Source organism: Botrytis sinoallii, assembly GCF_014898435.1.
Source record: "Botrytis sinoallii strain Bc 23 chromosome Unknown BSIN_017, whole genome shotgun sequence".
Taxonomy (NCBI): domain Eukaryota; kingdom Fungi; phylum Ascomycota; class Leotiomycetes; order Helotiales; family Sclerotiniaceae; genus Botrytis; species Botrytis sinoallii.
This window is the reverse complement of record NW_024066044.1, coordinates 483,149-509,157: the sequence shown is the minus strand read 5'-3', so window position 1 is coordinate 509,157 and position 26,009 is coordinate 483,149. Positions and strand designations below refer to the sequence as shown.

Here is a 26,009-nt window from a genome sequence, read left to right as displayed (position 1 = left end):
TCTATTTCCTTAAATCACAATGCAGTTCCCGATTATTTCCCCTCTTTTGCTTTCTAGAAACATGAGTTTGTATTCAATGACCCAAATTGTTGATACAGGCTGAAGCAGAGTGTTCGGTAGTGCGAACTACAGTTCAACAGTCAAAACCTTTGGAGCATTCAAACGCTTTTGAACATTGAAACATATTTATTTATTGAGGTTATTTCAAAAATTGAGACTATTTCAGTTACTAAGTCATCCAAACATTGAAATCATTTCAGACATTGAAGTCATGTCAGATATCGAAATTGGTACAATTGTCAAATCCATTTGAAATCATAATTGATAGGAATATTCTCAGAATACTAAAATTATGATAAGAAATTGGATGACACTACAGACTATTGGGACTATGGATTCGAGGGGGCTGCTATGCTTTTGAGCTTATGTTTCCTCATGTATAGTAAATAACAACCTTGATATCTAGATCCACCAAAGGTTAACAAACCAAACCACATATTAGTCTCTCAAATTTCTTCTTGGTATCTTATAATTGACGTATAGTGTGTCATAGTCAAAGGAAATCAAGAAAATGGTTGATTGGAGAGTTACTAGTAAATCAAATTTGATCACCAGTGGAATTCTTTCTCATATAAGTCTATCCCTCTTAATTTCAAGCTCTTGTTCTTTTCTACTTCCTTACAATCTAGACCACAAAAGATTCGAAACTCATCTGGCCTACTCTCTCTTAATTACAAGCATCGATCAAGATGCGTTGCAAAGGCATTGCCGTCATCGCGGCTGCTGGACTTGCTTCCACTGCCAGTGCACACTTCGAAAAACCATCCATTTATCATCCTTCTTCAATCACCACAGGCAAATCAGTTTCGACCCACTCATCCAACCCACCTTCAGCTCATACATCTGGCTCAGATTCCATTCATTGGTCCCATGAAAGCCTTGGTGAAACTTCCGCTTTCCATTCGAGTGTGATTTCTGTTCCAGTTCACTCATCGAAGATTGCCCCCACAAGTTCGAGTGTCCATTCCAGTGTAGCTGCTGTTTCGAGCCATTCATCCAGCTTACCGTTGATTCACCCATACTTAGCTGCAACCCATTCATCCAATGTTGTTTCAGTCAAAAGCTCAACTCCTCATTCTAGTGAAGCTACTGCTCATTCATCAAAATTACCGTCAGTTCATTCGTCATTGGCTTCGAGTCACTCGTCCCACGAGGCCTCGACTCATCTATCAAATGTCACTCCTGTTGAAACTTCTACTGGTCATTCCGGTGTAGCTTCGATTCACTCCTCCTTAGCTTCTAGTCACTCATCGAAGATTTCCCCAATTGCAAGCTCGACTCACCATTCCGGCGAAGCTACCTTGTCAAGTCATTCATCAAGCTCACCATCGATTCATTCATCCGACGTGATTTCCATGCACTCTTCCTTGGCTTCAACTCATCTGTCTAACTTGGCTTCAATTCACTCATCCAAGACCGCTCACATCATAAGTTCCACTAGTCATTCTAGTAAGGATTCGACTCACACTTCCCTGGTTCATCATTCCAATACAGGCCATAGCAAAAGTTCTGCTGGCCATTCTAGTAAAGATTCGATTCACACTTCCTTAACTCGTCACTTCAATACAATCCACAGCAAGATTTCTGCTGCTCATTCTAGCAAAGCTTCAGTTCACACGTCACTGGCTTCCAGCAATCATTTTCATGCGATCCCTAGTTCAAGTTCTGCCGATCATTCCAGTAAAGCTCCAGTTCACACGCCCTTGCCTTCGAGTCATTCGAGTTTAACCTCAAGTCATCACTTCAACACAATCCACAGTATAAGTTCTGCTAGCCATTCTAGTAAAGCTCCGACTCAGACGTCTAAATATTCGAGTCATCACTCGGATGCTACTACTAAAAAGAACTCCATTGGTCACTCCAGTGTCACTCCGGTTCACAAGACTATACTTTCGAGTCACTTTCCAACTTAGCTTCAAGTCATCGCTCGGATGCTATTACTAGTAAACATACTGTTGGTTATTCCAACGTCGCTCCGATCCATACACCTTTGAGTTCCAGTCACTCAACCTCAACTTCGAGTCATCACTCTGATGCGAGCCATGTTTCACCTCCTAATCATTCTGGTTTATTCCCGGCTCACACGTCCTTGGCTTCGAGTCACTCGTCCTATGCAAAATCCATTGCAACTTCTCACCATTCTGGTGTAGCTTCGATTCACTCATCTCATACAGACTCTGTTACAACTTCGAGTCATTCCAGCATAGCCTCAGAACACTCATCTTATGCGGGTTCTATTGCGACTTCTAGTCATACCACTGTAGCTTCTGAACACTCAGCTCCCCACTCATCCCACTCGTCCCACTCGGCCTCCAGTTCCAGTGTTCATTCGGTGCATCCGTCTAATGTGGCCTCGGCTCATCATACCAATCTCGCTTCGAGCCATTCATCTCATATCGTCCATAGTACAACTTCCGTTATCCATTACGGTGCATCTCCGGTACCTCAATCTACCTCGACTTCCTCTCTTCATCCTAATACGGATTCTGCGCATTCATCTCAAAAAACCTCTGCTGTTCATTCTAGTGTAAATTCGGCTCATGTATCCAGCTTGGCCTCTTTTCATTCCAGTATATCTTCCGCGCATAAATCCAGCTTTACTTCCGTTTTGCACTCTAGCACAGCTTCTACGCATTCATCCAATCAAGCTTCTACTATTCATTCTAGTGTGGCTTCGATACATCCATCCAGCTCAACTTCCGCTTCACATTCTATTGTATCTTCAGTTCATTCCAGTTTAGCCTCGGTGCATTCATCCAGCCTAAACTCTGCTTCTCATTCTTCTGGACCATCGATTCATCCATCAAGCTTAGCTTCTGCTTCACATTCTAGTATGACTTTCGCTCATTCTAGTATACCTTCGGTTCATTCCAGTGGACTATCGGTTTATCCATGGAACTCAGCCTCTTTCCATTCTAGTATGACTGCTGCTAATTCTAGTATACATTCGGTTCATTCCAGTGAACATCCAGTTCATCCATCAAACACAGCTGCTTATCATTCCAGTGGACAGCCGGTTCATTCATCAACCGTGACTTCTCATCATTCCAGTGTGGTTTCTGTCCATTCTAGTGAAAAATTGGTACATCCATCAACCACTAGTGTTGCTTCAGTTCACTCTAGTAAACAGCCGGTTTATCCATCAAGCTCGAACTCTTTCCATTCTAGTATAGCTTCAGATCATTCCAGTGAAACATCGGTTCGTTCATCAAGCTCTGTGCTTCTTCATTATGGTGCACCTTCGGTTCATACCAGTGGACTATCAGTTCATTCCAGTGAGCCATCGGTTCATCCATCAGCCTTAACTTCCGCTGTTCATACCAATTCATCGAATTCGAGCTTGCCATCCAAAATGAGACCAGAGGAATCTTCTGTTCATTCATCCAGTCATATTCCTGTTAAAAACCTCCACTCCTCATTCTGTCACTTCGGACTTGCCCTCAAATACTATTCCAAAATACTCATCAATTGAAATTTCTAGCACACCAAGGGTTTCTTCTGCCATAACCTCAATCCCTACCCCAACTTCTACTCATTCATCTGATATTGCTATAGGACTTTCTTCGACTATAAAGTCATCGATTACTAACCCAGGTTACATTCACCCATCCAGCGTAGAATTACCACACACAACCCTGGCCTCCTCTCCATTATCCAGCTGGGTGCCAGCCGCCTCTTCCGCTCATGATTCCTCCACTCATGATTCCTCCACTCATGATTCCTCCACTCATGATTCCTCCACTCATGATTCATCCACTCATGGTTCCTCCGCTCATGGTTCCTCTACTCACGTTCCCTCTGCTCACGGTCCCTCTGCTTATAGTCCCTCCACTTCTGGTCCTTCTACTCCTGAATTCACTACACCGGGTACCAGTGTGTCAATGCCAGTCGACTCTGTATCAGCATGGTCATCAAGTCTCATGACTTCTCAAACCAGTTCCATCCCAATTTATGTCAAGCCACAAACTTCAAAGTCAAGTATTATTAATTATGGCCCTACCGAAACCGGGGGGTCCGTACCAAATAATGTTACCACACATGCCTCAGAATCTTCTACGATTTCCTCAATTGCTTTATCTAGTCAAAGCAGTACTGAATTTGTCGGATCCACAAAGACAAATGGATGGGCTCCTTATACATACTCCTCATCATCCAGCAAGACTACAAGTGAAACTGAGAAGGAGAAATCCAAAACTGCCTCTTCACCAAGTATTTCAGCATCCCATGGAGCCTATCAATATGGATCAATTACTTCCGAATCATATCCAACTGCTTCGGCCCAATCAACAGAAACCGATAGCACAGTCGCAGCTGGAATTTCTTCTACTTCATCGGACTCTTCGGTCTCCAAAATCCCTCATGTCTCAACCTTCTCATCGATTCCAATGCATTCTACTCCATCCTTTAATTCTTCGAAATCTAAATGGACTGATACTACAACTTCAATTGGAGCGTCTTCCACCCTATCGAGTGAAAGCTCGTCTGTTCTATCTGATTCTTCTACACTTGAAGTCTCTTCTGATGTCCCAACAACGACACAATCACACAGCCACCAGACCACCAACATTTCATCAACAAAACAAACAATCGATCACCAGACTACCGATGCTCTATCAAGTATTGTTCAATCACATAGTGACCAGACTACCCATGTCACATCAAGTCTTGTGGAATCACACAGTCACTGGACCACCCATATTCCGTCCACACAATCGTTCTATCACTATACTACCGATGTCCCATCAAGTGTTGTTGAACAACCATCCGTGACTCGAGGATATCAAACTGTATCGGTAACTTCAGCCGCTACCTCATCATTCACCAGTGGTAATACCTTCAAACCCGGTGAAACTCTATCCAGCTCTACTGGTGCAAGTTCTTCAAACACACATACTTTCCCAGTATCTGCCTCAACTGCTCCGTCATCCGTGTCATCATTCCCAGGATCAGCAGCTACCACTGTGCCCTCTTCTGGTTCAATCAGTGCATCTAGTCTTTTAGGATATGGAGCTGGAATTCCTTCTACGCTATCCACTTCTCTTGGTGGAGTTTCTCCAACCTCATCCAGCTCTTCTAATAGAATTACTCATACTCCAGTACTCTCACCTATTCATGAATTTCCACCTACTTCATCGACCCATAGAGGCCCATGTATAGCTAGTCACGGAGGTCCATGTGTCCCATTCATTCATGGAGGTCCATACACCTCCTTGGCACATAATAATACTTCAACACATGGTATCTCTTCAACGGATGTTATCTCTTCGATGACACACAGTGTAACTTCAGAACATGGCATTCATTCAACAATGCACAGTGTGTCTTCTGCAGATAGCATATCCTCCACACATTCTTCCGCACACAGTGCCTCTTGGACGCATAGTGCCTCTTCCACACATGGTACTCCTTGGATGCATAGTGTCCATCCGACGCACAGTACCTCCTCCAAGCATGATATCCATTCGACGCACATCCCTTCCGATCATGCTTCCACACATGGTATATCTTCCACATACATTGCCTCTTCGAAGCATGATATCCATTCGACGTATATTGCCTCTTCAAAGCATAATGTCCATTCGAAGTACAATGCGTCTTCCACACATACTTCCACCCACAGTATCGTTTCCACACATAGTATCTCTTCTACACATAACATCCCTTCGAAAACACACAGTGCCTCTTCCGCATATAGTACTCCTTGGATGCACAGTGTATATCCAACACACAGTACCTCCTCTAAGCACAATATCCATTCGACGCACAAGATCCCTTCCAATAATACTTCTACACATGGTATATCCTCCACACATATTGTCTCTTCTTCGGAGCATGATGTCCATTCCACGTACAGTACCTCTTCGACGTATAGCGCATCTTCCACACATGATGCCCCATGGAAGACACACGATGTCCCTTCCAATCATACTTCCACACATAGTGTACCTTCAACACACATTGCCTCTTCGGAGTATGATATCCATTCGACCTATGGTGCTTCTTCGAAACATTCTTCCACCCATAGTGTCTTTTCTACACATGATACCCCTTCAAAAACACACAGTGCCTCTTCCACACACATTACCCCTTCTATACACAATATCTCTTCGACGCATGATTCCACACATAGCGTATCCTCCACAAATGGTAACCCTGCTACACATACTTCAACGCACGACATCCATTCGACACACGATATTCCTTTGACGCACAGCATGTCTTCAACACATAAGATTTCTTCCGCTGAATCAACTTTATCTATACCTTCCTCATCTTCAACCCACGATATACCTGTTCCATCTACTCATAATAGTCCATGTATATCATCTGTCCATGGAGGTTCATGCAGCCCGTCAATTGTTACCGTTACTTCCACTCTATTAACCTCCTTTGGACCTTCCACTTCTTCTATACCTGAGATTTCACCCATACCATCTACCCATGGTAGTTCATGTATTCCACATATTCATGGAGACTCATGTACCGAATCTGTTCATGAAATTTCTTCTGCTCCATCAACTACACCTGTGCCTTCCACCTCCACTATCCACGAAGTACCACCCACTCCATCTGACCACGGTAGTTCGTGTATTCCACAAATTCACGGGGGCTCATGTACCAAATCTGTTCATGAGATCTCTTCTGCTCCATCAACTACATCTATGCCTTCCGCTTCCTCTAGCCACAAAGTACCACCCACTCCATCTGACTATGGTAGTTCATGTATTCCACATATCCATGGAGTTTTGTGCACTCAATCGATTCAAATTACTTCGACTTTATCCAAACCTTCAACCTCTTCTGTCCATGAAGTCCCACCTGTCTGGTCTACCCATCAACCTTCATGCATCCCACATATCCATGGAGGCTCATGCACCAAGCCTATTCATGATGTATCTCCTACTCCATCAACTTTACCCAAACCTTCAATATCTTCTGTTCATGAAGTCCCACCTGTCTATACACATGGTAGTTCATCCACCCATCAAGGCTCATGTATCCCTCACATCCATGGAGGCTCATGTACCGAGTCCACACATAGTCTTTCTTCTACTCCGTCAATTTTATCGAAACCTCCCACTTCTTCCATCCACGAGGTTCCACCCGTTTCATCTACCCACGAAAGTTCACCTCCTCACTATGGTTCTTGTATCCCTCACATCCATGGAGATTCATGCACCAAGTCCTCCGTTACTCCACACCAAAGCTCGTTCACCACTTCGATATCGGCCCCCGCCAGTTCCAAAACTACCTCCGCCGTACCATCTATATACACTGTAAAATCAGGTGATGTTCTTTTCAGTGTTGCTAAAGATAATGGAATCCCGTTGGCTACTCTCGAGGCTTTGAATCCACAGATCGCAAATCCAGATTTACTACAACCTGGACAGGTTATCAACCTCAAACCTCATACCCCACCCTCACCAAGTACATATACTGTCAACAAAGGAGATAGTCTGTACAGCATTTCCAAAGGATTAGGGATTTCATTGGCTGAACTCAAAGCCGCAAATCCAGAAATTTCTAACTTTGAATTGATTCAGCCTGGACAAATAATCAAACTCCCCTCTAATGGCGCTACCGTTATTGTGAAGCCAGGAGATACTCTCAGTTCTTTGGCCGCTGCAAACAAAGTTTTACTCCAAGCCTTGGAAGCCGCCAATCCAGGTATCCATGACTACAATTCTATTGCTCCAGGTCAAACCATCAACATCCAACCAAGCAATGCTGCCCACGGTAAAGATCATACACACATCGTTAAACCAGGAGATACACTCACCGATATCGCCAATGCCAACGGTATCACTCTTGACACTTTGAAAGCCGCAAATCCAAACATCGTTATGGTCAACTCACTCTGGCCTGGCGAGACTGTGAAAATCCCCAGTACCGGTGGAGACAACCACAAAACTTACACTGTTAAACCAAAAGATACCTTGTTTGATTTGGCGCATAAATTTGAAGTCACTCTCAAAGATCTCAAGCATGCCAATCCACATATTCAGAATTTTGAACAGATCAAACCAGGAGACGTCATTAATGTTCCTGAGTACAAGCCAAAGTCAAAGAGAAGACTTAATAGTGTTAAGTTCAGATCTTTATTCTAATTGTAAGATTGATGTTTTATGAAGAGGTATGTTTGATCAATTCTTCGACATGACTTTGATGATCTAGAGCAATTACTGACCCAATCTCTTTGCATATAGATGTATGAATAATGATTGATGAATTTTAATCTTAATTACGCTCGCATTTTCCATCCTTCACAAAGAAAGACATCATTATATTTCGAATACTCAAAACATTCCACTCCCAAAAGTCATTTCGTTATTATACATTTCCAATTCTGTTTTGTCCAGAGAGTGCCATGGGCGGCGACTCGGACATGGTCAGTGAAGCTCACTCTTTTTGCATCTTCTATTTCTAGAATTAGACTTGTGGTAGACAAAAGCCCGACCTTTTTATTTTCAATTCTTGTCACAGAGTGTGCAACAGACACTTTGAATATTTTATATGTTAATTGGCCTCTTTTCTTCTCGCCTATTAACACCACTCTTTCCGATTTATGAGCCGTCTCTCTTGAGGTGGACAATTTATGATTCTTATATAGACACTTAGAAAATATAGACAACAGTACTCTCCTTAATTATACATCTTTCTATTTGCTTGTGCACCGACGATCGAATCTTGAATCCGAGTGACTACTTTTCCTCGCATATGTGAGATGTTTCAATAACCATTTCAAAAACTAACCCGAGGACAGTATAATTCAAAGAGCCAAAAAGCAAATTCGAGCAAAATAATCCCATTCCCATAGCGTACTGAATCCCGCATCACACATCCTACATTTCCCACTCTCAAATCTGTCATAGTCAGAGACAAGAAATAACCGACTACTAAGGGGTAGACTCTTTGATCAACGAGATCATCATTAGATCACCAAAAATTAAAACTAGCTCGCTAATTAGCGAAAGAAGACCTACACTTGCCAGGGGAGCTAATATTACAGGACTCCAGATGGATAAAATAAATCACATATCAATTAGATTCTTGTCAAGAAAGGCATTTGAATACTAAGCCTGGATGGGAATAAAAGTATTTAGTTGTTCAATTCCCATTAAGAGATTGAAATTGTCTAATTGTTCAACTTGGAATGAGAAATTGTAAGTATGTAGTTGTCAGATTAAAATCCATTTATTGGAAAGCATGTAATAGAGATCAATATGTTGAATACGATTCTATATCTCATATAGTTCTACCTCAACACTATACTACAACATAGACACCTCTTTCACATTTATTCAGATACTAACAACTAAGGATCAATAGCATATGAGAACAATTCCTTCATCGCGTACCGGGATGTGTACAAACAAGTACAAACATGCTAAACCCAACGTCATCAGGTCCGAGCTCCCTAACCAAATTTAAGCTTTCTAACCTCCATCTCCATCTCCCCAATCCCCAATCCTGCACAAACAGTAAACACACCTACCCAACCCTCACCCCTCACTCCCTAGCTCCAACCACCACCACAAAAATGTCATCCCTCATCTCAAAGTGTCTACTACGCACTCTCGTCCGCAAACCCCCTCCTGTTTCTCCGATACACACGCCTTTCAGTAAGCATACGCAACAAACGCTCTTAGCGGGGTTCTGCACACGAACTTCTGTTAGAAAATCAACTGCTGCACAATTTCCACAGCGTATGTCATTATGCCATCTTTCTCCACCGAATAGCTTGAAGTCCGGAAGAAGAAGCTATGCGACTGCGACACCCGCAGATGTAATAATCGAAGATTTGACCGAACAGTATGGAGTTGCGCGGGATGAATTCGAGGTATGTTTCATTCCCTCCATTCTCCTCCCAGCTCCTATCGTTCAAAAATTTCAAGACTAATTCTCCCTTTTCTTTCGAATGAATAGATAGCAAGCGAAGAAACCGACAAACATTCCGTTTACGCCGAAGCCGACCGCGCAGCCGCAGTAGAAGAGTTGCAGAAATTAAAAGATATGTATACCTCTGCGATTGAGGGGGAGTATGGAGAGGAAATTAAACGACGTGTGGGATCGAGGGTGAGGGAGTTGGAACAGGGGGTTGCGGCGCTAGAGGCACGAGCGTTGGAGGATCATTAGATTGGTTGAGGAGAAGAGGAGAATTCGAGGAGGGGGGGCTTTTGAAGAATTGAGATATGAGCGAGCATAAGGGAAACTTTCATGGTGGACTTTTGGTTTTGGGGATTGGAGAAAGAGGAGGTTTCGATGGCATTGGAATTGCGGATACCAAAATTATTGCGTAGCGGAAGTGGCAGATGTTATGAGAGGTTCGAATGAACGACGAATACACTTGCACTCCACAGGTTTTCATGTTTTCATGTCGGAAGATATACATAAACCTACCATATACTTCTTTAGATCTTGATGTGTATCTGATGCAAAAAATGTATCAATGTCCGGATAGGCCATGAGGCCTAAAGAACTCACCAGACAATTTATAAACTCAGTCAATCTTGTGTGTATCATTGTATACATGTTCAAAAAACTCATATAGTTTTAACTATTTCTACTTATTATCATTGTTGCGGTAAACTAAAAAGGGGTATTTCATGACAGGAAAACAGCTAGAGGAAAAATTAAAAAATTGTAATCCATAATGATTCCTCCCTCCACCCAATCCCTTACATAGTATTATCCTTCCCATGTATTCCATAATGTACCAATATCAGAGAGCCTTTGATAGATGCCTTACAATGATCTCTTCAAAGCCAGTTTGCTCGAGTGCATTCTAAGTACGTCTTGGTTGAATCGACCCTACAGTGGCGTGACTGCTCCGTGTTACGGCGCGCGAAAAACCTTTGAAGGAAAGAAAAATTGAAAGTAGGAACCTTAAATCCAATAAAACAATCATACAAAAAAGTAATATGTGTGTACTTTTCAATCAATATAGGGCGATCGCGTTGCTACAATTCATCAGAGCTTGCTGATCTAGGGGTACGTCCAGTTCCGTAATGATTGACGACTTCACCCTTTTCGTTATCGCTTTCGTTGCTAACATTGCTGTCGTCTGGCTCATCTTCTTCTTCGACGTCATCTTCAGCATCCTCGATATCCTCGTCGCTTATTAATTCTTCATCCGCACTTAGCTCACCATTTTCGTTTTCGTTTTCGTCTTCGTCCTCATCAACCTCAACCTCCATTTCTTCCTCTTCTTCCTCGTCATATTCCGACATTGATGGTCGATCGTCCTCAAAGTCTTCCTGTTCTTCTTCTTCGCCCTCAATAATCTCCACTCTCTCATACTCCTCGATGGACTCCATAACATTATCTTCCTCGTCTTCCATCTTGATTTCATTCATTTGTTGCTCAAGTCTCGAAAGGTCTTCCTGGCGTTGACGCTCTTTTTCTCGCTCCAACATCTTTGCCTCTTTCTGCAACCTCTTCTCCCGCGCACGAACCGATTCTAATTCGTCTTCGGGACACGAATCTGGTTCCGGCGGATCATCATCCTCCAATGTATCAACAATTGACATCATGTACTTTTGCGCAATTTTAGCCACTATAGCAACAGATATAGCATGCCAAAAATGCTTGCTTGTGTCTAAGAAATCACAAACGTGAATATCTCTAATCTTTGCTTGTGGATCCGAGGAGTCAAGTGTAACGAAAAGAGCTTTGGCTTGTATGTAAAGAATTCCATAGATAAGAGGAGGACGTCGAAAGTAAATTTCTGTCTCACCAAACTCATTGACAATAGGCGAAGGACGTAGAAGCGTTCGACGCCATGATTCAGCATGAAAATTCATTTGATCTTTAAGGCGTTTGGTTGTTTCTGCAGCTGGCGCGCGCCATCGACCTTCAACGAGGCACAGAACTGGAATAAACTTTTTCTTATAATAACCGCCATCCCTTTCGGTCCATTCGACGTATTTGCCTATCCATTGCCGCATCTGCGCTTCAGGTGGGCCAGATCCACCATAGTATCTATCATGTACGCGACGAGGTAGGTAGTGAACGAGGAATTCTAACATTTGGATAGCTATGGAACGATTAGTCTGGAGCAATTCAATTTTTTTATATTATATAAAACTTACATTTGCTACTCTCACCCAAAAGGGCATTATCATCGGGGCAAAACATAGCCTCAGGGACCGTCCGAAAATTCCGCTCCTTTGCCCAGTGCGGCAAAAGTCCTTCATGGCCCATGTATTGAAGTCTTTCCAATAGAAAAAGTTCTTCCGGAGACCATTCGCCATCCGCTCGAGCTCTTTCTACCGTCTCTTTTGCCATAGCAAATTCCGCAGCCTGCTTTGCAAGATATTCGTCTACTTTCTGCTGGGCAGAAATTAGATCCTCTTCCTCTTCTTCATCTTCGTCTTCATCCATATAATCTGGAGTCTCCGATTCTTCACCACTCTCAGTGACGTTGTGCGAAGAAGCTTGCTTTGGTGAGGTGTCGTCTCCTGAAAATACAGGTTCTTCAATTTCATCGTTTTCGCGAGGACGTTTGAGGGGATTTCTTGTGGGTGTCGTTCTATCTTCTTTCGAAATATAGTTTTGATTCATGCGATCATATGCGAAATTGAGAGACCTCCTATTATTTTGTGGTTCGGAGAGAAATTGGTGTTCGCCGTCAAATTCGATGTAACCTGGTGTCTGAGGTCCCCCCATTGTTCTACGACGTTTCGCAACGGGAGAAAGGTAATTGACGACAGCATCTTTGATTTTGAAAATTTGATCCATTTTTAGATCGAATGTATCAGAGTATGATTGGATGTTGTTGTAATATTATTTGTTGCGGGTTTTGTTCTTAGATCGAGTCGAGTTTGTATTGAATTGAGTCTCCTATTTCAACTCAAGGCTGAGGATCTTTGATTGTTGTAAAATACTCCTGATCGGCATTGAAGCTACGGAAACTCGATTTAAAAGATTGTGTGCGTTATTCTTTTGAGATGATGAATTTGTAAAAACAACTTTTCGTTATTGAAAATACCAAAGACCTAGGTGATTTGAAAGATTTTAATGTTGATTATGTCGACAATGCTTTAACAAATGAACAATTCTTTTCAGCCTTGGGAAACCTTGGAAATTATGGTGAGAAAGTCCGGGGTAACATAGTTTCGGGCAATGTTCCCCACTTACCGTATGTAGCTAGCAGGGGCTGCTTTCTCAGGTACGGCGAGAGGAATCTCGTCACGTGGCTCCGGCTAGTTGTGGCACATTTTTGAGATACAATACTTTTTGAATCGATGGATATCTAAGATCAATAAAATGGTTGAGAATTGATAAATCACAGTGGTGGCAGACTATACAGCAAGGAATTAACAACCGACTATTCATTGAGTCTCGAACCTTTCAGAATTCAAATTGAGATTGTTTCTACTTATTCATCCCTTTATATCCGTATCCAAATTCCATCTACTCTTCTCTCGGCCATTTATTGCTTATGTGGTGAAAGAGGCTTAGATGGTTGAACATGATCAGTTATACCAGCTGATTTCATCAGCCATAAATCACCTGGACTCTTCACCCCGTTTGGACCTCCTAAGAAATTAAGAGGGAATCCGATGTCAAACGCGTTTGACTCCTCAATTTGTTTGACATCATCATCACTCAACTCCAACGATAAAGCTTCAATGTTTCCCTTCAGATGCTCGATCTTCCTTCCACCAACAATTGGGAATACGTATTTCGCCTTCTTCAGCACATATGCCAATGCTACACTAGTGATTATGGTATTCTTCTCGTTGGCAATCTTCTCCAGAACCTTAGATATCTTGATGGCAGCCTCGGTTGGTTCCCACAACTTTCGTCCTTCATCGGATTTGCGTTGCTCGTCGCTTTTGAAGTGGCCACCTCCCAATGCACCCCAAGGAGCTAGCCCCATGCCTTCATCGGCAGCCATATCGATAATGTCACGCTCGAAATCACGGTTCTCGGCAGACCAGCGTCCTTGATACACTGAGAATTGACGGAACCCATGATCACGAGCATATTGGTTGCATTTCGATACAACCCAAGCTGGTGTATCTGAAATCCCAAGGTACAGAACTTTTCCGGACAAGACCAATGCGTTCAATGATTGCATGAGTTCTGGAATCGAGCAAGTGAAGTCCCACCAATGAACATACAGAATGTCGATGTAAGATGTTCTCAGCTTCTTTAAACTTGCTTCAAGAGATAAATGGAGAGATTTTGTTCCGTTTCCGGTAGTATTGATCAAAATTTCTTTGTCGCCGTGTCCAGCTCGGTAACACGTTGTGAACTTTGTGGCGATGACAAGCTGGTCTCGAATTCCACGCTTTTCAGCCCATTCACCAATCCATTTCTCGGATTCTTCGGCCTGATAATTGTTGGCGGTATCAATGAAGTTTCCACCTGATTCATAGAAGAAGTCTAATATCTCCTCAGTTTGTTTTTGATCGCAAGCTCCCATGAAGCTCTCCCCTTTATAGTGTTAATAACTGTCGAAATGAGCCGTTATGAAGTATACTCACAGGCATTCCCAAAGTTCATTGCTCCCAAGCATAAAGGGCTTACTCTGACTGATGCTGTGGGTGAAAGCATTCTATAGTGACCAAGAGCGGTCTTTGGGGCCGGGGGTGGAGCGAAAGCCATTTTGTGTGTTTAGTAAAATATGTTTGTGTGAGAAGAGACGGTTTGAATTGAGGGTAAGAAAAAGTGTAAGTGTGTTATCTCAGAGGTTTTGGAATCGACTGAGAGGGTGAATGAAGACATTTTATATCTGGCCACAATGCTATATGATCTCATTCTTGAAAGGAAGCATTCCTAATCATTCTCCGCATTCATACTCACTAGCAAAGCTTTAATCCTTAACGCCGGTCGTGGCATACAAATAAGCACCATAATTTGACCTGCCCAGGTGGAGTTAACTTATCTGCGTGAATCGACGACGAAACTTGGACGCTCGCCGATATCATCAATACATTTCGGCCGAAATACAAATTATGCACTGTGGTCATTGCTTTACCTGGCAGTCCGTTCCCCCGCCGTTAATCCCGAAAGCCAAGGAACTTTCCGTTAGACTATATAACATCCACATGATAGGTCCTAGTCCCCTTCATTCAGTCAAACACACCTTATCACGTCGGTGACTAAATGCATTTGATACTGGAAGACGACGCGACAATCTAGGTGTTACATACCATACACGCATGCCATTGCAGTTATGGAAGGCCATCTCATCATTTGGGTGCTGGTGATGCTTATGATACAGAACTTCTGCTACAAGATAAGTAAACAAGCACTTGTGTTCTTGTACTTATGGAACTTTTGACTCTACATACCTCTTCACCACACAACACAACGGTAATAGATTCATGATTCTGTAGTTCTTCAATAGAACTACAGCTCGCTCATCATATATTCTGCACCTGAACAAGTTTTCAGAGTTATCACGTGAGCAATACGTCACGTGTTAGGACTTCTTTCCGATGTCCACGGTCATGCCCTTATTTGGCAATCACCCAAAAAATGCAGACTCGTTGGTGTAGAAAGGAAGTTGAAGTAGCAATGTTGCGAGGTGAACTTATATAAAGGTTGGCTGGTAACGATTTCCATCGCAATGACTAACAACAACACGAGCAACGGTCTCAATTCCTGATCAGGTCTCCTAAGGTTGAGATTAGTGCAATTTAGAACAAGCATGATGGAATTGTCGAGGAGTCCACGGGTGTCTTAGTTACGAACTCCTACATTTGCTTTTTCATCTGATCATCACGAACATGCTTTTACTTTTCAATACTTCTAGCATCTTTTTCCTTCCTCCAGTCCCACTCCAAGCGAATATCATGCCTTGTTATGTGTTTTCCAACACATTGATCTTCTCAATATTCATTCCGCATCACGTGGAATGTTTACCTATGTCGGAGGCTAAACTACCCCCTTGGCATCGGAATTGACCGATTCTCGAATGGGAAAGCTTGAAAAGTCTAAATATTTCTCCACTTCCTCACACCTTTTTCCACAGTGCACCGCTCTTCTCGAGTTGTCAATTACATACATCTTTATATCATCAAGTCGATTCTGGTATCCTTACTGTTATAAGATTTCACCATAAGGTGTAGCATATGACACCGGGAGAGAAAAACGATGCAGAGGACAGCTGCTTAAAAAACCCAGGCGTCTTTACACCTAGTGTAAACGATTGTTCTCAAAATAAAAATTTCGAAAAATATGGGGTAAACTCGATTTCACCTAAATCGGAGGGTCTAGACAACGACAACGACAACAACGCAGAAAACCCTATCACTTTCAACGAGAATCTTGAAAAGGGCGTTGTTCAGAATGGTTCCGAACAACCATGTGATGGAACTTCAATTTCAGATGATGAAAAGGATAACTTTCCCGACGGTGGTTTGAAGGCTTGGTCTGTGGTTGTAGGATCGTTCTGTGGCTCATTTGCAGTCTTTGGAATCCTCAACTGCAGTGGTATCTTGCTCGACTACTTCTCCACTCATCAATTACAAGGCTATGCAACTGGTGATGTTGGATGGATCTTTGGAGTGTCACTTTTCTTGACCTTCTTGGGTGGTACACCAGTTGGTCCAATCTTCGATGCATATGGCCCCAGAGTCTTGATCTTCTGTGGAAGCATCTTGTTGATTTTGTCCATGATGTTGCTTGGATTATGCGGTGGTAAGTTACACTGATCTCTGTAAAACTTTATATCTACTCTACCTTACTGATTGTCCCAGAATATTGGCAGATTTTTATAGTCTATAGTGTTCTCAATGGTATTGGTGGAGCCATGGTGAACACTCCATGTATTTCTTCAATCGCTCAATACTTTCAAGCAAAGAGAGCTTTTGCTACTGGTATTGCAATGACGGCTGGAAGTGTTGGTGGAGTTGTAATCCCTCTGATGCTGCAACGCCTCTTTCCCACGATCGGTTTTGCATGGGCAACACGGATATTGGGATTCATCCTTCTTGTGCTCCTCATATTAACAAACCTCCTCGTCACTAGCCGTCTTCCCAAAAAGCCGCTTCCTAGCATGAAGAGCATTCTTCCGTATTGGCCTGCGTTCAAGGAGCCGTCTTTCGTCTTCCTTACCATAGCGATCTTCCTCCTCGAATGGGGAATTTTTGTCCCTCTGACGTACATCACACCCTATGTCGTCGCAAATGGTCAATCGACATCATTCGGCTTCTACATAGTTTCCATTCTCAATGCCGGTTCATTCGTCGGCCGATTGGGAGCAGGCTATGTGGCCGATCGCCTTGGCTATGTGAATACACTCATTATCTCTGTCGCTTTCTGCGTAGTAACATGTCTAGCACTGTGGCTACCAGCTGGTGATTCCCAAGCAATAGCCCTTGTTTTCGCTGTATTATTTGGACTTGTGAGCGGTAGTAATCTCAGTCTGAGTCCGGTATGCGTTGGTCAGCTGTGTGGGGTTGAAAAATTCGGTACTTACTATTCTACATGTTGGATGATAGTTTCATTTGGCACTTTGACTGGATTGCCTATTGCTGGACAGATCCTGACGGCTAGCAGAGGCGATTATACATGGTTGATTGTTTTTGCTGGGCTCTCCTATGCACTGGCTGGGACCTTCCTCGTTGCTGCAAAAGTCGCAAAGCTCGGATGGTCGATTACTAAGAAATACTGATAACACTGAATGGTTTATGATGCAGATGATTGTCCATCTCGGATTTTTCTCTCTCGAAGTTTACACAGCTACCTAGTAAATGTCTTTTATCTGAGTGGAAAAATGGTATAGGACAGAACGACCTCGTTTAAGTGGAGTCTTGGTGCGATCATCTCGACAATTCTATTTCTTGACACTCATTCCACATGCATTTGCACACGATTGTTTTCTTACAAAATTGAAAAAGAGATGGATGAAACAATAAAATAGATTGAACCCAGAATGCCAGGGTGGAAATACTAAATAGGGAGGAGGATTTAGCGAGTTGTTTGTGGTACTTGGATATCTAATGGACCTTACTCTCTCTATACACATATCTTGAATATGCAGCATATATACATAGCAATATTACACACTCATTTATATCCCTACATCTGTATCCATTCTTACCGTGCAGAAATATTTTCCGCTTCTCATATATTACATTCTTCTTTCCTTTTACATTATATTTGATGGAACTTACCTATAGAGATTCGATTCCTCGCCACTTCAATAGAAACGACCTAAGTATTCGCTTTCAAATATCATTCTGTCCCCTTCCTATTCATCAAATGGAATCAAATCACATCACATTACTTTTATCTTCATCTTTATTTTCACTCCACAATATGTATATCTATCTATCACACACATCCACACATATCAAATAGGATCTCACGGTAAAATATCCATACAGCCACTTGATTAATCATCTCATCAAATTTCCCATATACGACTATAGTATTTGTTGTCTGAAGATCTGAAGATCTGAAGATCTGGAGCGAAGAGCACGCGTGAAGACTTCATGCCTCCGGTCCTCCTTCTCCTTATATATCTAGATAGGTATGTATGTAGGTAGATATATATATATACATGCATACCTATCTATCTATATAATAACTCCACAATTGACACCTACGAATCACATCTTATTATTTATTCTATTCCATTCTATTTATATCTAGATAGATAGGTATCTATTCTCTCTCTCTCTCTCTCTCTCTTAACAATAATATAATGACATATCAAGATCACAAAAACATCTACTCACCCAACCCACAAACCCATTTACAACCCATTTACAACCCATTTACAACCCATTTACAACCCATTTACAACCCATTTACAACCCATTTACAACCCATTTACAACCCTAATAACACTAACAACCTAAAATCAACTTTTCAACACAATAACAATAGTAGTAGATTCATTCATCCATTTATCCATCCATCCATCCATCCATCCATTTACCCACCTTCCCTTCTTTATACCCACCTTCCCTTCTTCATACCCATATACCCACATACCCACATCCATACCCAACAAACCACAAACACCATAAAGTACAAAAAAAAGTCTCGTTCCCAAGACCTTCTCCCGTACTTTATGGGACTTATGGTTTCATAGGGATAATACATTCATATCCTACGTATACATGAACATCATTCGAAATATTGCATGGAGTACGTACCTAGTAGGTATACAATAACATTTTGTTGTATATACCTACCATATCTACACATATCTAGGTAATTAACGAATCAAATTCCACCCCGTGAAAAAAAGCTTTGCTGAGACAGAATGGCTTGATGGCTTTTCTAAATGGCACAACATGTGAGAGCTAGCCCCCACTGTGTTATATTACAATCCATGAAATGGTTTACCACATTCGACTCATAGATCACCTCAATTCATTGCACATAATTTGTCAAGATGATGCCATCAAATTTAAAGTCCACTTTTATATTATTCAGTAATTTATTTTCAAAGCCAGAAGTGACTTTGCCAGATCGCTGAATCATTTATTTCCCATCCTGATGTGCATCATTTTTCCATCATTGACTCCAGATATCTTCCTGTTTTTTCCCTTGAATCTTCCCCCAGATTAACTCCTCTATTCCATGAAACCCGGCGATGCAATGCAATGATAGTTCTGGTCATACCTCATAAAACCGTATATTCATGCAGACGACCATTCGCCCTATCGATGCCGATATGAAGACCATTTGAAAGACAACAGACCTTGCCAGCCGCAAGAGAAATGAATCAGACTTCCCCATAATATGGACTATGAAACTAAAGGAAGCTCACAGAAAGTATCATCATGTGGTTTAATCGTCAACGCAATAACTATCAAACTCAAAGTGTTAGATACGTTCTACCTCATTGGCAGCATCCTTCGCAATAGCATCCATGACTTTTTCCTCGGCATCGGGGTCGTCCTCAGTTGGTGGCGGTCTCTCATTAGGGACTAGCAATTATCAGCACAATATTTCCGAACGTGTAATGATTCAAATACTCACCAGGTTCTTTCCAGCCCATCATCTTCTCATTAGGAAGGTAAAGATGGAAGGAAGGGAAGAATTCCACGACTTGATCAAAATATTTGACACCGATGTTAAGCTCATGAACAACAACTTCAATTTTGAGACCCGGATAGCATTGTTGCAAAATTTCGTCCTCAATCCAGAATTCTTCGATGGAATCATCAAGCTCATCGATTCCGTCGTCCGTCTTGTCTTCGTAGGCATAGCCAGGACCTTCCCAAGATTTGCACAAGAGCTTTCCGATTGGCTTTAGAGCACCCAATCCTCGAGGATCTTTAACATGCGAGAACTCCCTAACCACGCCTGAAGAAGCTCGATGGATATCTGCCACCTCCAGGAATCTGGTTTCAATTGTTACGACATGAATATCACCATTCTTGGCTTTCTCAAAGTGGCTTTTGTCGCCAATGAAAGCAACAATTCCTCCAAAGACAAATTGACAAACAGGCAGACTGAGTACTGGTATGTTAGAATTCCATTGATCTAAGTCGTCCTCGGGATTAGCCCAGGCGGAATTGATCTCAAAGTTTCGCTTGTAGTTTTCACCAAACAGTGTTGAAGCAGCTACGTTGAAGTCGCCGGGAAACATTTGACGGAGACGTCGGATTGCATCGAATTCCCTTTCGGCCACGTCACATAATCGCCGAGCGGCCATGATTTCTTTAGTGTATTCTTTACATACCTCATGAGCCAAGACGTAGTTTAGGAAGTTTTTGACCACTCCGCAAAACATAGTCACTTCCTCTGCTCCATCACCAAGTATTCTGGGTGCTCTATAAGATCTACGGAACTGTTAGTGTATTGGACAAGATATGCTCATAGTACGGCAACTCACAGAAAGCCCTTGGCAACTCCCTCCCAATCCACAACCCAGTTTTCGGTATCTGAGGGATCATAGTACTTGGCATTGCTAGCTCGGACAAAATCTGTAGCTTGAATAGCGGCAATTTCAGCTGCAGTGGAATTCTCTAATGTTTCTTGATCGAGACCACCATTGAAAGATTTGGTGCCAGATTCAATTCCACCCAAAGCAAAATACTTTGTGAGAATATTCGCACGAGTGCTATCAAACTTGCGCCTAATAATAGTCAGATCATTAGCTAACAAATTCTGTATGTTCACAAGGTATGTATGAATAACTACCGTGCTCTGTATCTCTGGATGCATGTTTCAATACGCCTTTAAATCTTGTCAGTTTATGAAATCTACTTCGGAAATGATTGCATACGCAGCGAATGTTCGGCCTCTGCAAAGTTGTTAGTAAAGTTGACTGAGAAGGTATGAAGTACTTACTCGTGGTAGATATCACATTCCTCTTCATATTCATGTGGAGTGAGAGGTGGGTCGGCATAGAATTCTATAGTGTCACGTTAGAGGTATATTCAAGTTTTTCATGTGTAACTGGTCTTGCATACCCTCAAATCCCGTTGGGCCTGCTGCCTTTTTCTTTCCACCGCTCTTTTTCTTCTTTTTCTTGGGTTCACCCTCTCCGCCTTCAGTAACTTTTGCGTCACCATCTGCGCCTCCATCAACTGCGCCTTCTTCCTTCTTGTCGGACTCTTCAGGAGTGACGGGAAGTCTAGCAACCGGTGTATTTGTACCAGAAGCGGGGGTAACTGACAAATGGACCGGGGTTGGAGGTGGGACTCTTGGAGGGGCTGGTGGTGTTTTCATACCGGTCGCAATCTCTGGGACGTTGATATGAATTCTCTCATCATCGCTGGAGCTCGACTTTGAACCGATACTCAACAGCTGATCTCTTGTATAGCGCTTGCCCATTTTGATGTCGGATTCGTCAGTAGCTCCATCAACCCCCCTTAAGGCAGTTAAGTCGAGCTCGCTGATGGCACGAGATAACTCCTCAGGTTCAGGACCTACAGAGTGAGGCGCCATGATGTTGAGCTACCTAACCCAAATGGATGGATTAGTATCGTAACCAATAATGTAGAACCACTTGGTGGAGAAGAACTGTCAGTACTTACGCCGGCGAATTTTGGTTGGTTGGGTTTTATTACAAGAGGAAGAAATATAGAAGGCTGTGCAAGAATTAAGAGTTGGGTTACACTACCTTGATGTTGTTGGATTGTAGTGGTTGTGGGGAAGTTGCGAGTTCTTTGCGAAGATTTCTTCAGACAGTGATTGAAGCCCAATATGATGAGTCAAGTCAAATCAAGTCAAGGTGAATCTTATATTGTGGGTTAAATAATCCCAAAGTGAATTCCAATAATTTGATACAAGTGCTATGAAGAAATCGCAGAGAAAACGAAACCTTGCAAAGGTCAACAACTGCGTAAACTGCGGAGTGAACCAGGGTCAGTTGAATCTGTAATTATTAAGACTTCCAAGCCCAGGTGGTGGTGTAATAACGGTAGATGAATTGATTGTATAGGTGCGATTGTTTCACACTTTTCGTTTGCAGTGTTTTTTCTTGGAGATATTGTCAAACAATGACACGGTAGTAGAAGTGAAGAGTGAATCACATTGACTAGATGTTGAATTGTATGTGTGTGTGTGTATGTGTGTGTGTGGTTGGATACAGCAGCTGATGTGGTTCGAGTGAAAATAACTGTTCATGTGTGTATGATGCGATGGTGTGGTGACTGAGAAATCCAAAAATGGTGAAGAAATTGTAACCAAAAGAGTGAAAGCCGCCGGTAAGGTCAAGCAAGGAAGGCGCACACCAGATAAACGAAAATAATAATGAAAATGAAGGTACTTACATGGTTGGTATCTTTTTGAAAACGGTGGTACCAATAAAGTCAAGTAAATCTTGATATCACTTATTGATATTGATGCACCTTTCCACTTCTACCTACCTGTGTTTACTCATTGGATTTGCTAATATATCAACTTCTAGTTCTTCTGGTTTGCAAACGAGCGAGCAAACACTAGACCCGCCTTTCTATCACCAGCACCGCCGAGTACCTTTTTCATAAGGTTTGCCGTTGAAAGTCAAGATCCTGGTTGCGGGGAACTGCAGATTGTGGTGATGGGGATGGATGGATGGATGATGTATGGATGGAAGGGGATGTTAAAGACCATTAGAAAAATACCTACTTTGTACACCACTACTAGGTACCTAGATCATTAAGTAATCCTTCATGCCCTGTTCCCATTTTCCTATTGGATTTGGATGATTCTATTGATGCCTCAATATCGGTCGCCATCCGTCCGCCATGAAGAATGCCTTGTGAGCTTGTGTATTCCATAAAAACTCCTTTGCCCAAACATTGCTTCTCCTTCTGGTCCTGACCGTCCCCTTTCTCACACTACTGCAAGGCAGCACATCTTCGCATTAGAGTTATTGACGCTTACTCGTTCATGGATCCCTCCCTCCCTCCAGGTCATGTTGGAAGGATGTAAAGAAGGTACTTGGTGACATTGATGAGGGTACATTGCAGACGGCCGTGGCAGTGTCGGATAAAATATGCGGAATCAGCAGGAATCGTGCATCTGGTGCGTGTACTATTCTGGACTTAAACTGGGTCGAAAAGGAACATCTCGAGAATCTCCTCTACACCTGATGAGGGGAGGCGCTACACTTCCTTTATGAGGAAAGGTTCCAGCGGTTTGCCATCTCTCGGCAAGCTACACTAGCTATTTATTAATTACTTCCCGCATATAGAATTGTCCCTTAGCTCGTCTGGGTTCATCTTGCGCGCCCAATGTGAAATCGGAAATCTGATTAATCTCGATAACCACCGGTACACTCTCCTCATGATCCTCAAATGCTCTCTTTTTATTAATTAATTATTATTGAAGCCACGATAGACCAACGTCTCACTTCAGACGCCCCTTTACCACACACACACACATACACGCACACATCCTTACAATACTCAGCCTACTCTTACTCTTACCTACTCTTACTACTCTTATATTAATAAGGTTTCTTCTTTCTCTAGCGCCTGAAGACAAATAGAAGGAAAAACCTATTCCTGGTTCTTCCTTCACTCGATACATATATTCCAACACATTCCTTTCAATAATGACCTTCTCTTGAGACTTTGCGACAACCAAAAAAAGCTACAATGGCCAAACCTCTCCCAATTCATGCCGACTTGATCGATTGCAACTATGCTGTCGCAGGGCAGTAAGTCTCAAGGTCACCTTCGATCTTGTGAGATTTAAAACATTAACCCTCAAACAGTGACGGCACTCTTTCCGATATTGATGGCGAATTGTTTATCAAACCTTGCACCGATACCGAGATCGCATTCTACAACGACACTATAGCAGGGCACCAAGACTTTTACGATTTTATGCCCGAATTTCTGGGAACTTTGCAACTGGATGAGAACCACAATAAATCTTTTGAAGAAAAGGCGACTGAGCTGATTGCGCAGCATGCCAAACCTGAAGCGTCATACCCTGGCAGGACTAATGGCAAGAGAATTACTACCAATCAAGCCGTGGTTCTTATGAATGCATCGCACGGTTTCGTGAAGCCCAATATTCTCGACGTCAAGCTTGGTGTACGATTATGGGCAGATGATGCTCATCAAGAGAAAAAAAAGAGGTTTGACAAAGTTACACAACAAACCACACACAAAGACCTTGGCTTTCGCATCGCAGGTATGAGAGTATGGCAGGGACCCGATGCGAAAGGCGATGATATAGACGAAGATGGCTATAGAATATATAATAAAGATTACGGCAGGTTCGAATTAAATAATAGCAATGTTCACGAAGCATTCAAGAATTTCATCTTCACAGAATCCGCTGGTATCGACAACGAGCTAGGAAGATTAATATCCCAGGCTTTTCTCACAGATTTGAGAAGAATACAGGATGCCTTGGAAAGTCAGGAGAGTAGAATGTACTCTGCTAGTCTTCTCTTCGTTTTTGAGGGCGATGGAAAAGCATTACGCGCTGCAATGGAAGAAGCTAGCAGGACCCCACCTCCAACCACTATGGAACATGCTTCATCATCATCCGAAGAAACTCACTCATCCTTTGAAGACGATGAGGAAGATGAAGATTTAGAAGAAGAATCTTTCCCCAAAATCTATTCTCTAAAGGTCATAGACTTTGCTCATGCTACATGGACTCCGGGCCTAGGACCGGATGAAAATTCTCTTGTGGGAGTACGTAGCGTGGGAAAAATTCTGGAGAAGCTGGCGGAGTCATAATGGACAGGATCATAATAATGTCCAATGGCATATTGAGTATACTATGCTCTAGGAGAGCTGCTGGTGTGCGGGAGTTGTAGGAGTCATGGGCTTGTCAAATGCAGGGTGTCTTCATGGAGTTGCTTGGACAGGGCACACAACTATACATGAGCATGGCTGTTTATTAAAAGATTAAGATACCCCACTGCGATTGGACATCTAGAAGTCTGCATATGCAAGCATATGCGTTCATTTTGCTTTCACTTCTCATCTATCCGGTTTAGACACGGTTAATAATATATACTTAACTTCATGGTCCGCGCTCTTCTCGTGTATATATTTGAACATGTATGCTTAGTATGATTAATGTTGAAGAATGCGCATCTCAGCTTCATAACGTGAGGCGATGGTGGCTTTGAAAGTGCGTTGTCCCTATCGGCCAAGCCCGGTCTCTGACGTACTGCCGTGAAGTACTAATGAGCTACGGTATGCTTATTCCACCGACTAATCAAACAAGGGGCTAGATTGGGAGTTGTTGGGCTTTGCATTTCAGGAAGTATTACATAGCAAAACTGTAATTGTATGTCAAATATGTTGATGTTCAAAGCTCACTGAGGTAGGCGCCCATTTAATCCTTTTAATATGTATCGAGTGCCTACCTAACCAAGGTACCTGTTTATTCAAAATCCACTAAAAATATTCATCCACCCATCCAAAATTTATTCGATGATTTTTAATTGAAATTCTGTAATATGTTTCCAAGATATAAATCGATATCGACTAGTAATAATAAACCCAACTAACTAATAAATTTCACATGACAAACGCGTCGCGTGAATGAAACCACCATAGCGCACC

At 42.4% G+C, this 26,009-nt stretch overlaps 7 protein-coding genes across 7 annotated transcripts; 4 read left to right on the top strand and 3 right to left on the bottom strand.

Annotated features, from left to right (window-relative positions):
* Positions 1-749: 749 nt before the first annotated feature.
* On the top strand, positions 750-8,168 carry EAF02_008830 (uncharacterized protein; the record flags this gene model as incomplete). Its single annotated transcript, XM_038904878.1, is given in 4 exon segments — positions 750-1,956; positions 1,974-3,433; positions 3,542-3,551; positions 3,616-8,168. 4 exon segments carry the CDS (start codon positions 750-752, stop codon positions 8,166-8,168), a joined length of 7,230 nt encoding a protein of 2,409 aa, XP_038755288.1.
* Positions 8,169-9,601: 1,433 nt separating this feature from the next.
* Positions 9,602-10,197, top strand: EAF02_008829 (uncharacterized protein; the record flags this gene model as incomplete). The annotated part of the gene is made up of 2 exons (XM_038904877.1): positions 9,602-9,901; positions 9,988-10,197. 2 exons carry the CDS (start codon positions 9,602-9,604, stop codon positions 10,195-10,197), a joined length of 510 nt encoding a protein of 169 aa, XP_038755287.1.
* An 824-nt stretch (positions 10,198-11,021) lies between these two features.
* EAF02_008828 (uncharacterized protein) lies at positions 11,022-12,801 on the bottom strand (the record flags this gene model as incomplete). The annotated part of the gene is made up of 2 exons (XM_038904876.1): positions 11,022-12,097; positions 12,153-12,801. 2 exons carry the CDS (start codon positions 12,799-12,801, stop codon positions 11,022-11,024), a joined length of 1,725 nt encoding a protein of 574 aa, XP_038755286.1.
* Positions 12,802-13,495: 694 nt separating this feature from the next.
* On the bottom strand, positions 13,496-14,676 carry EAF02_008827 (uncharacterized protein; the record flags this gene model as incomplete). The annotated part of the gene is made up of 2 exons (XM_038904875.1): positions 13,496-14,505; positions 14,556-14,676. The coding sequence occupies 2 exons, from the start codon at positions 14,674-14,676 to the stop codon at positions 13,496-13,498; spliced, it is 1,131 nt and encodes a 376-aa protein (XP_038755285.1).
* A 502-nt stretch (positions 14,677-15,178) lies between these two features.
* Positions 15,179-18,099, top strand: EAF02_008826 (uncharacterized protein). The gene is made up of 2 exons (XM_038904874.1): positions 15,179-16,716; positions 16,776-18,099. Exons 1-2 carry the CDS (start codon positions 16,149-16,151, stop codon positions 17,690-17,692), a joined length of 1,485 nt encoding a protein of 494 aa, XP_038755284.1. The 5' UTR covers positions 15,179-16,148; the 3' UTR covers positions 17,693-18,099.
* A 1,761-nt stretch (positions 18,100-19,860) lies between these two features.
* EAF02_008825 (uncharacterized protein) lies at positions 19,861-21,933 on the bottom strand (the record flags this gene model as incomplete). The annotated part of the gene is made up of 7 exons (XM_038904873.1): positions 19,861-19,964; positions 20,017-20,822; positions 20,876-21,118; positions 21,184-21,219; positions 21,269-21,286; positions 21,334-21,397; positions 21,456-21,933. 7 exons carry the CDS (start codon positions 21,931-21,933, stop codon positions 19,861-19,863), a joined length of 1,749 nt encoding a protein of 582 aa, XP_038755283.1.
* Positions 21,934-24,071: 2,138 nt separating this feature from the next.
* EAF02_008824 (uncharacterized protein) lies at positions 24,072-25,172 on the top strand (the record flags this gene model as incomplete). Its single annotated transcript, XM_038904872.1, has 2 exons — positions 24,072-24,133; positions 24,191-25,172. The coding sequence occupies 2 exons, from the start codon at positions 24,072-24,074 to the stop codon at positions 25,170-25,172; spliced, it is 1,044 nt and encodes a 347-aa protein (XP_038755282.1).
* Between the last annotated feature and the right edge of the window lie 837 nt (positions 25,173-26,009).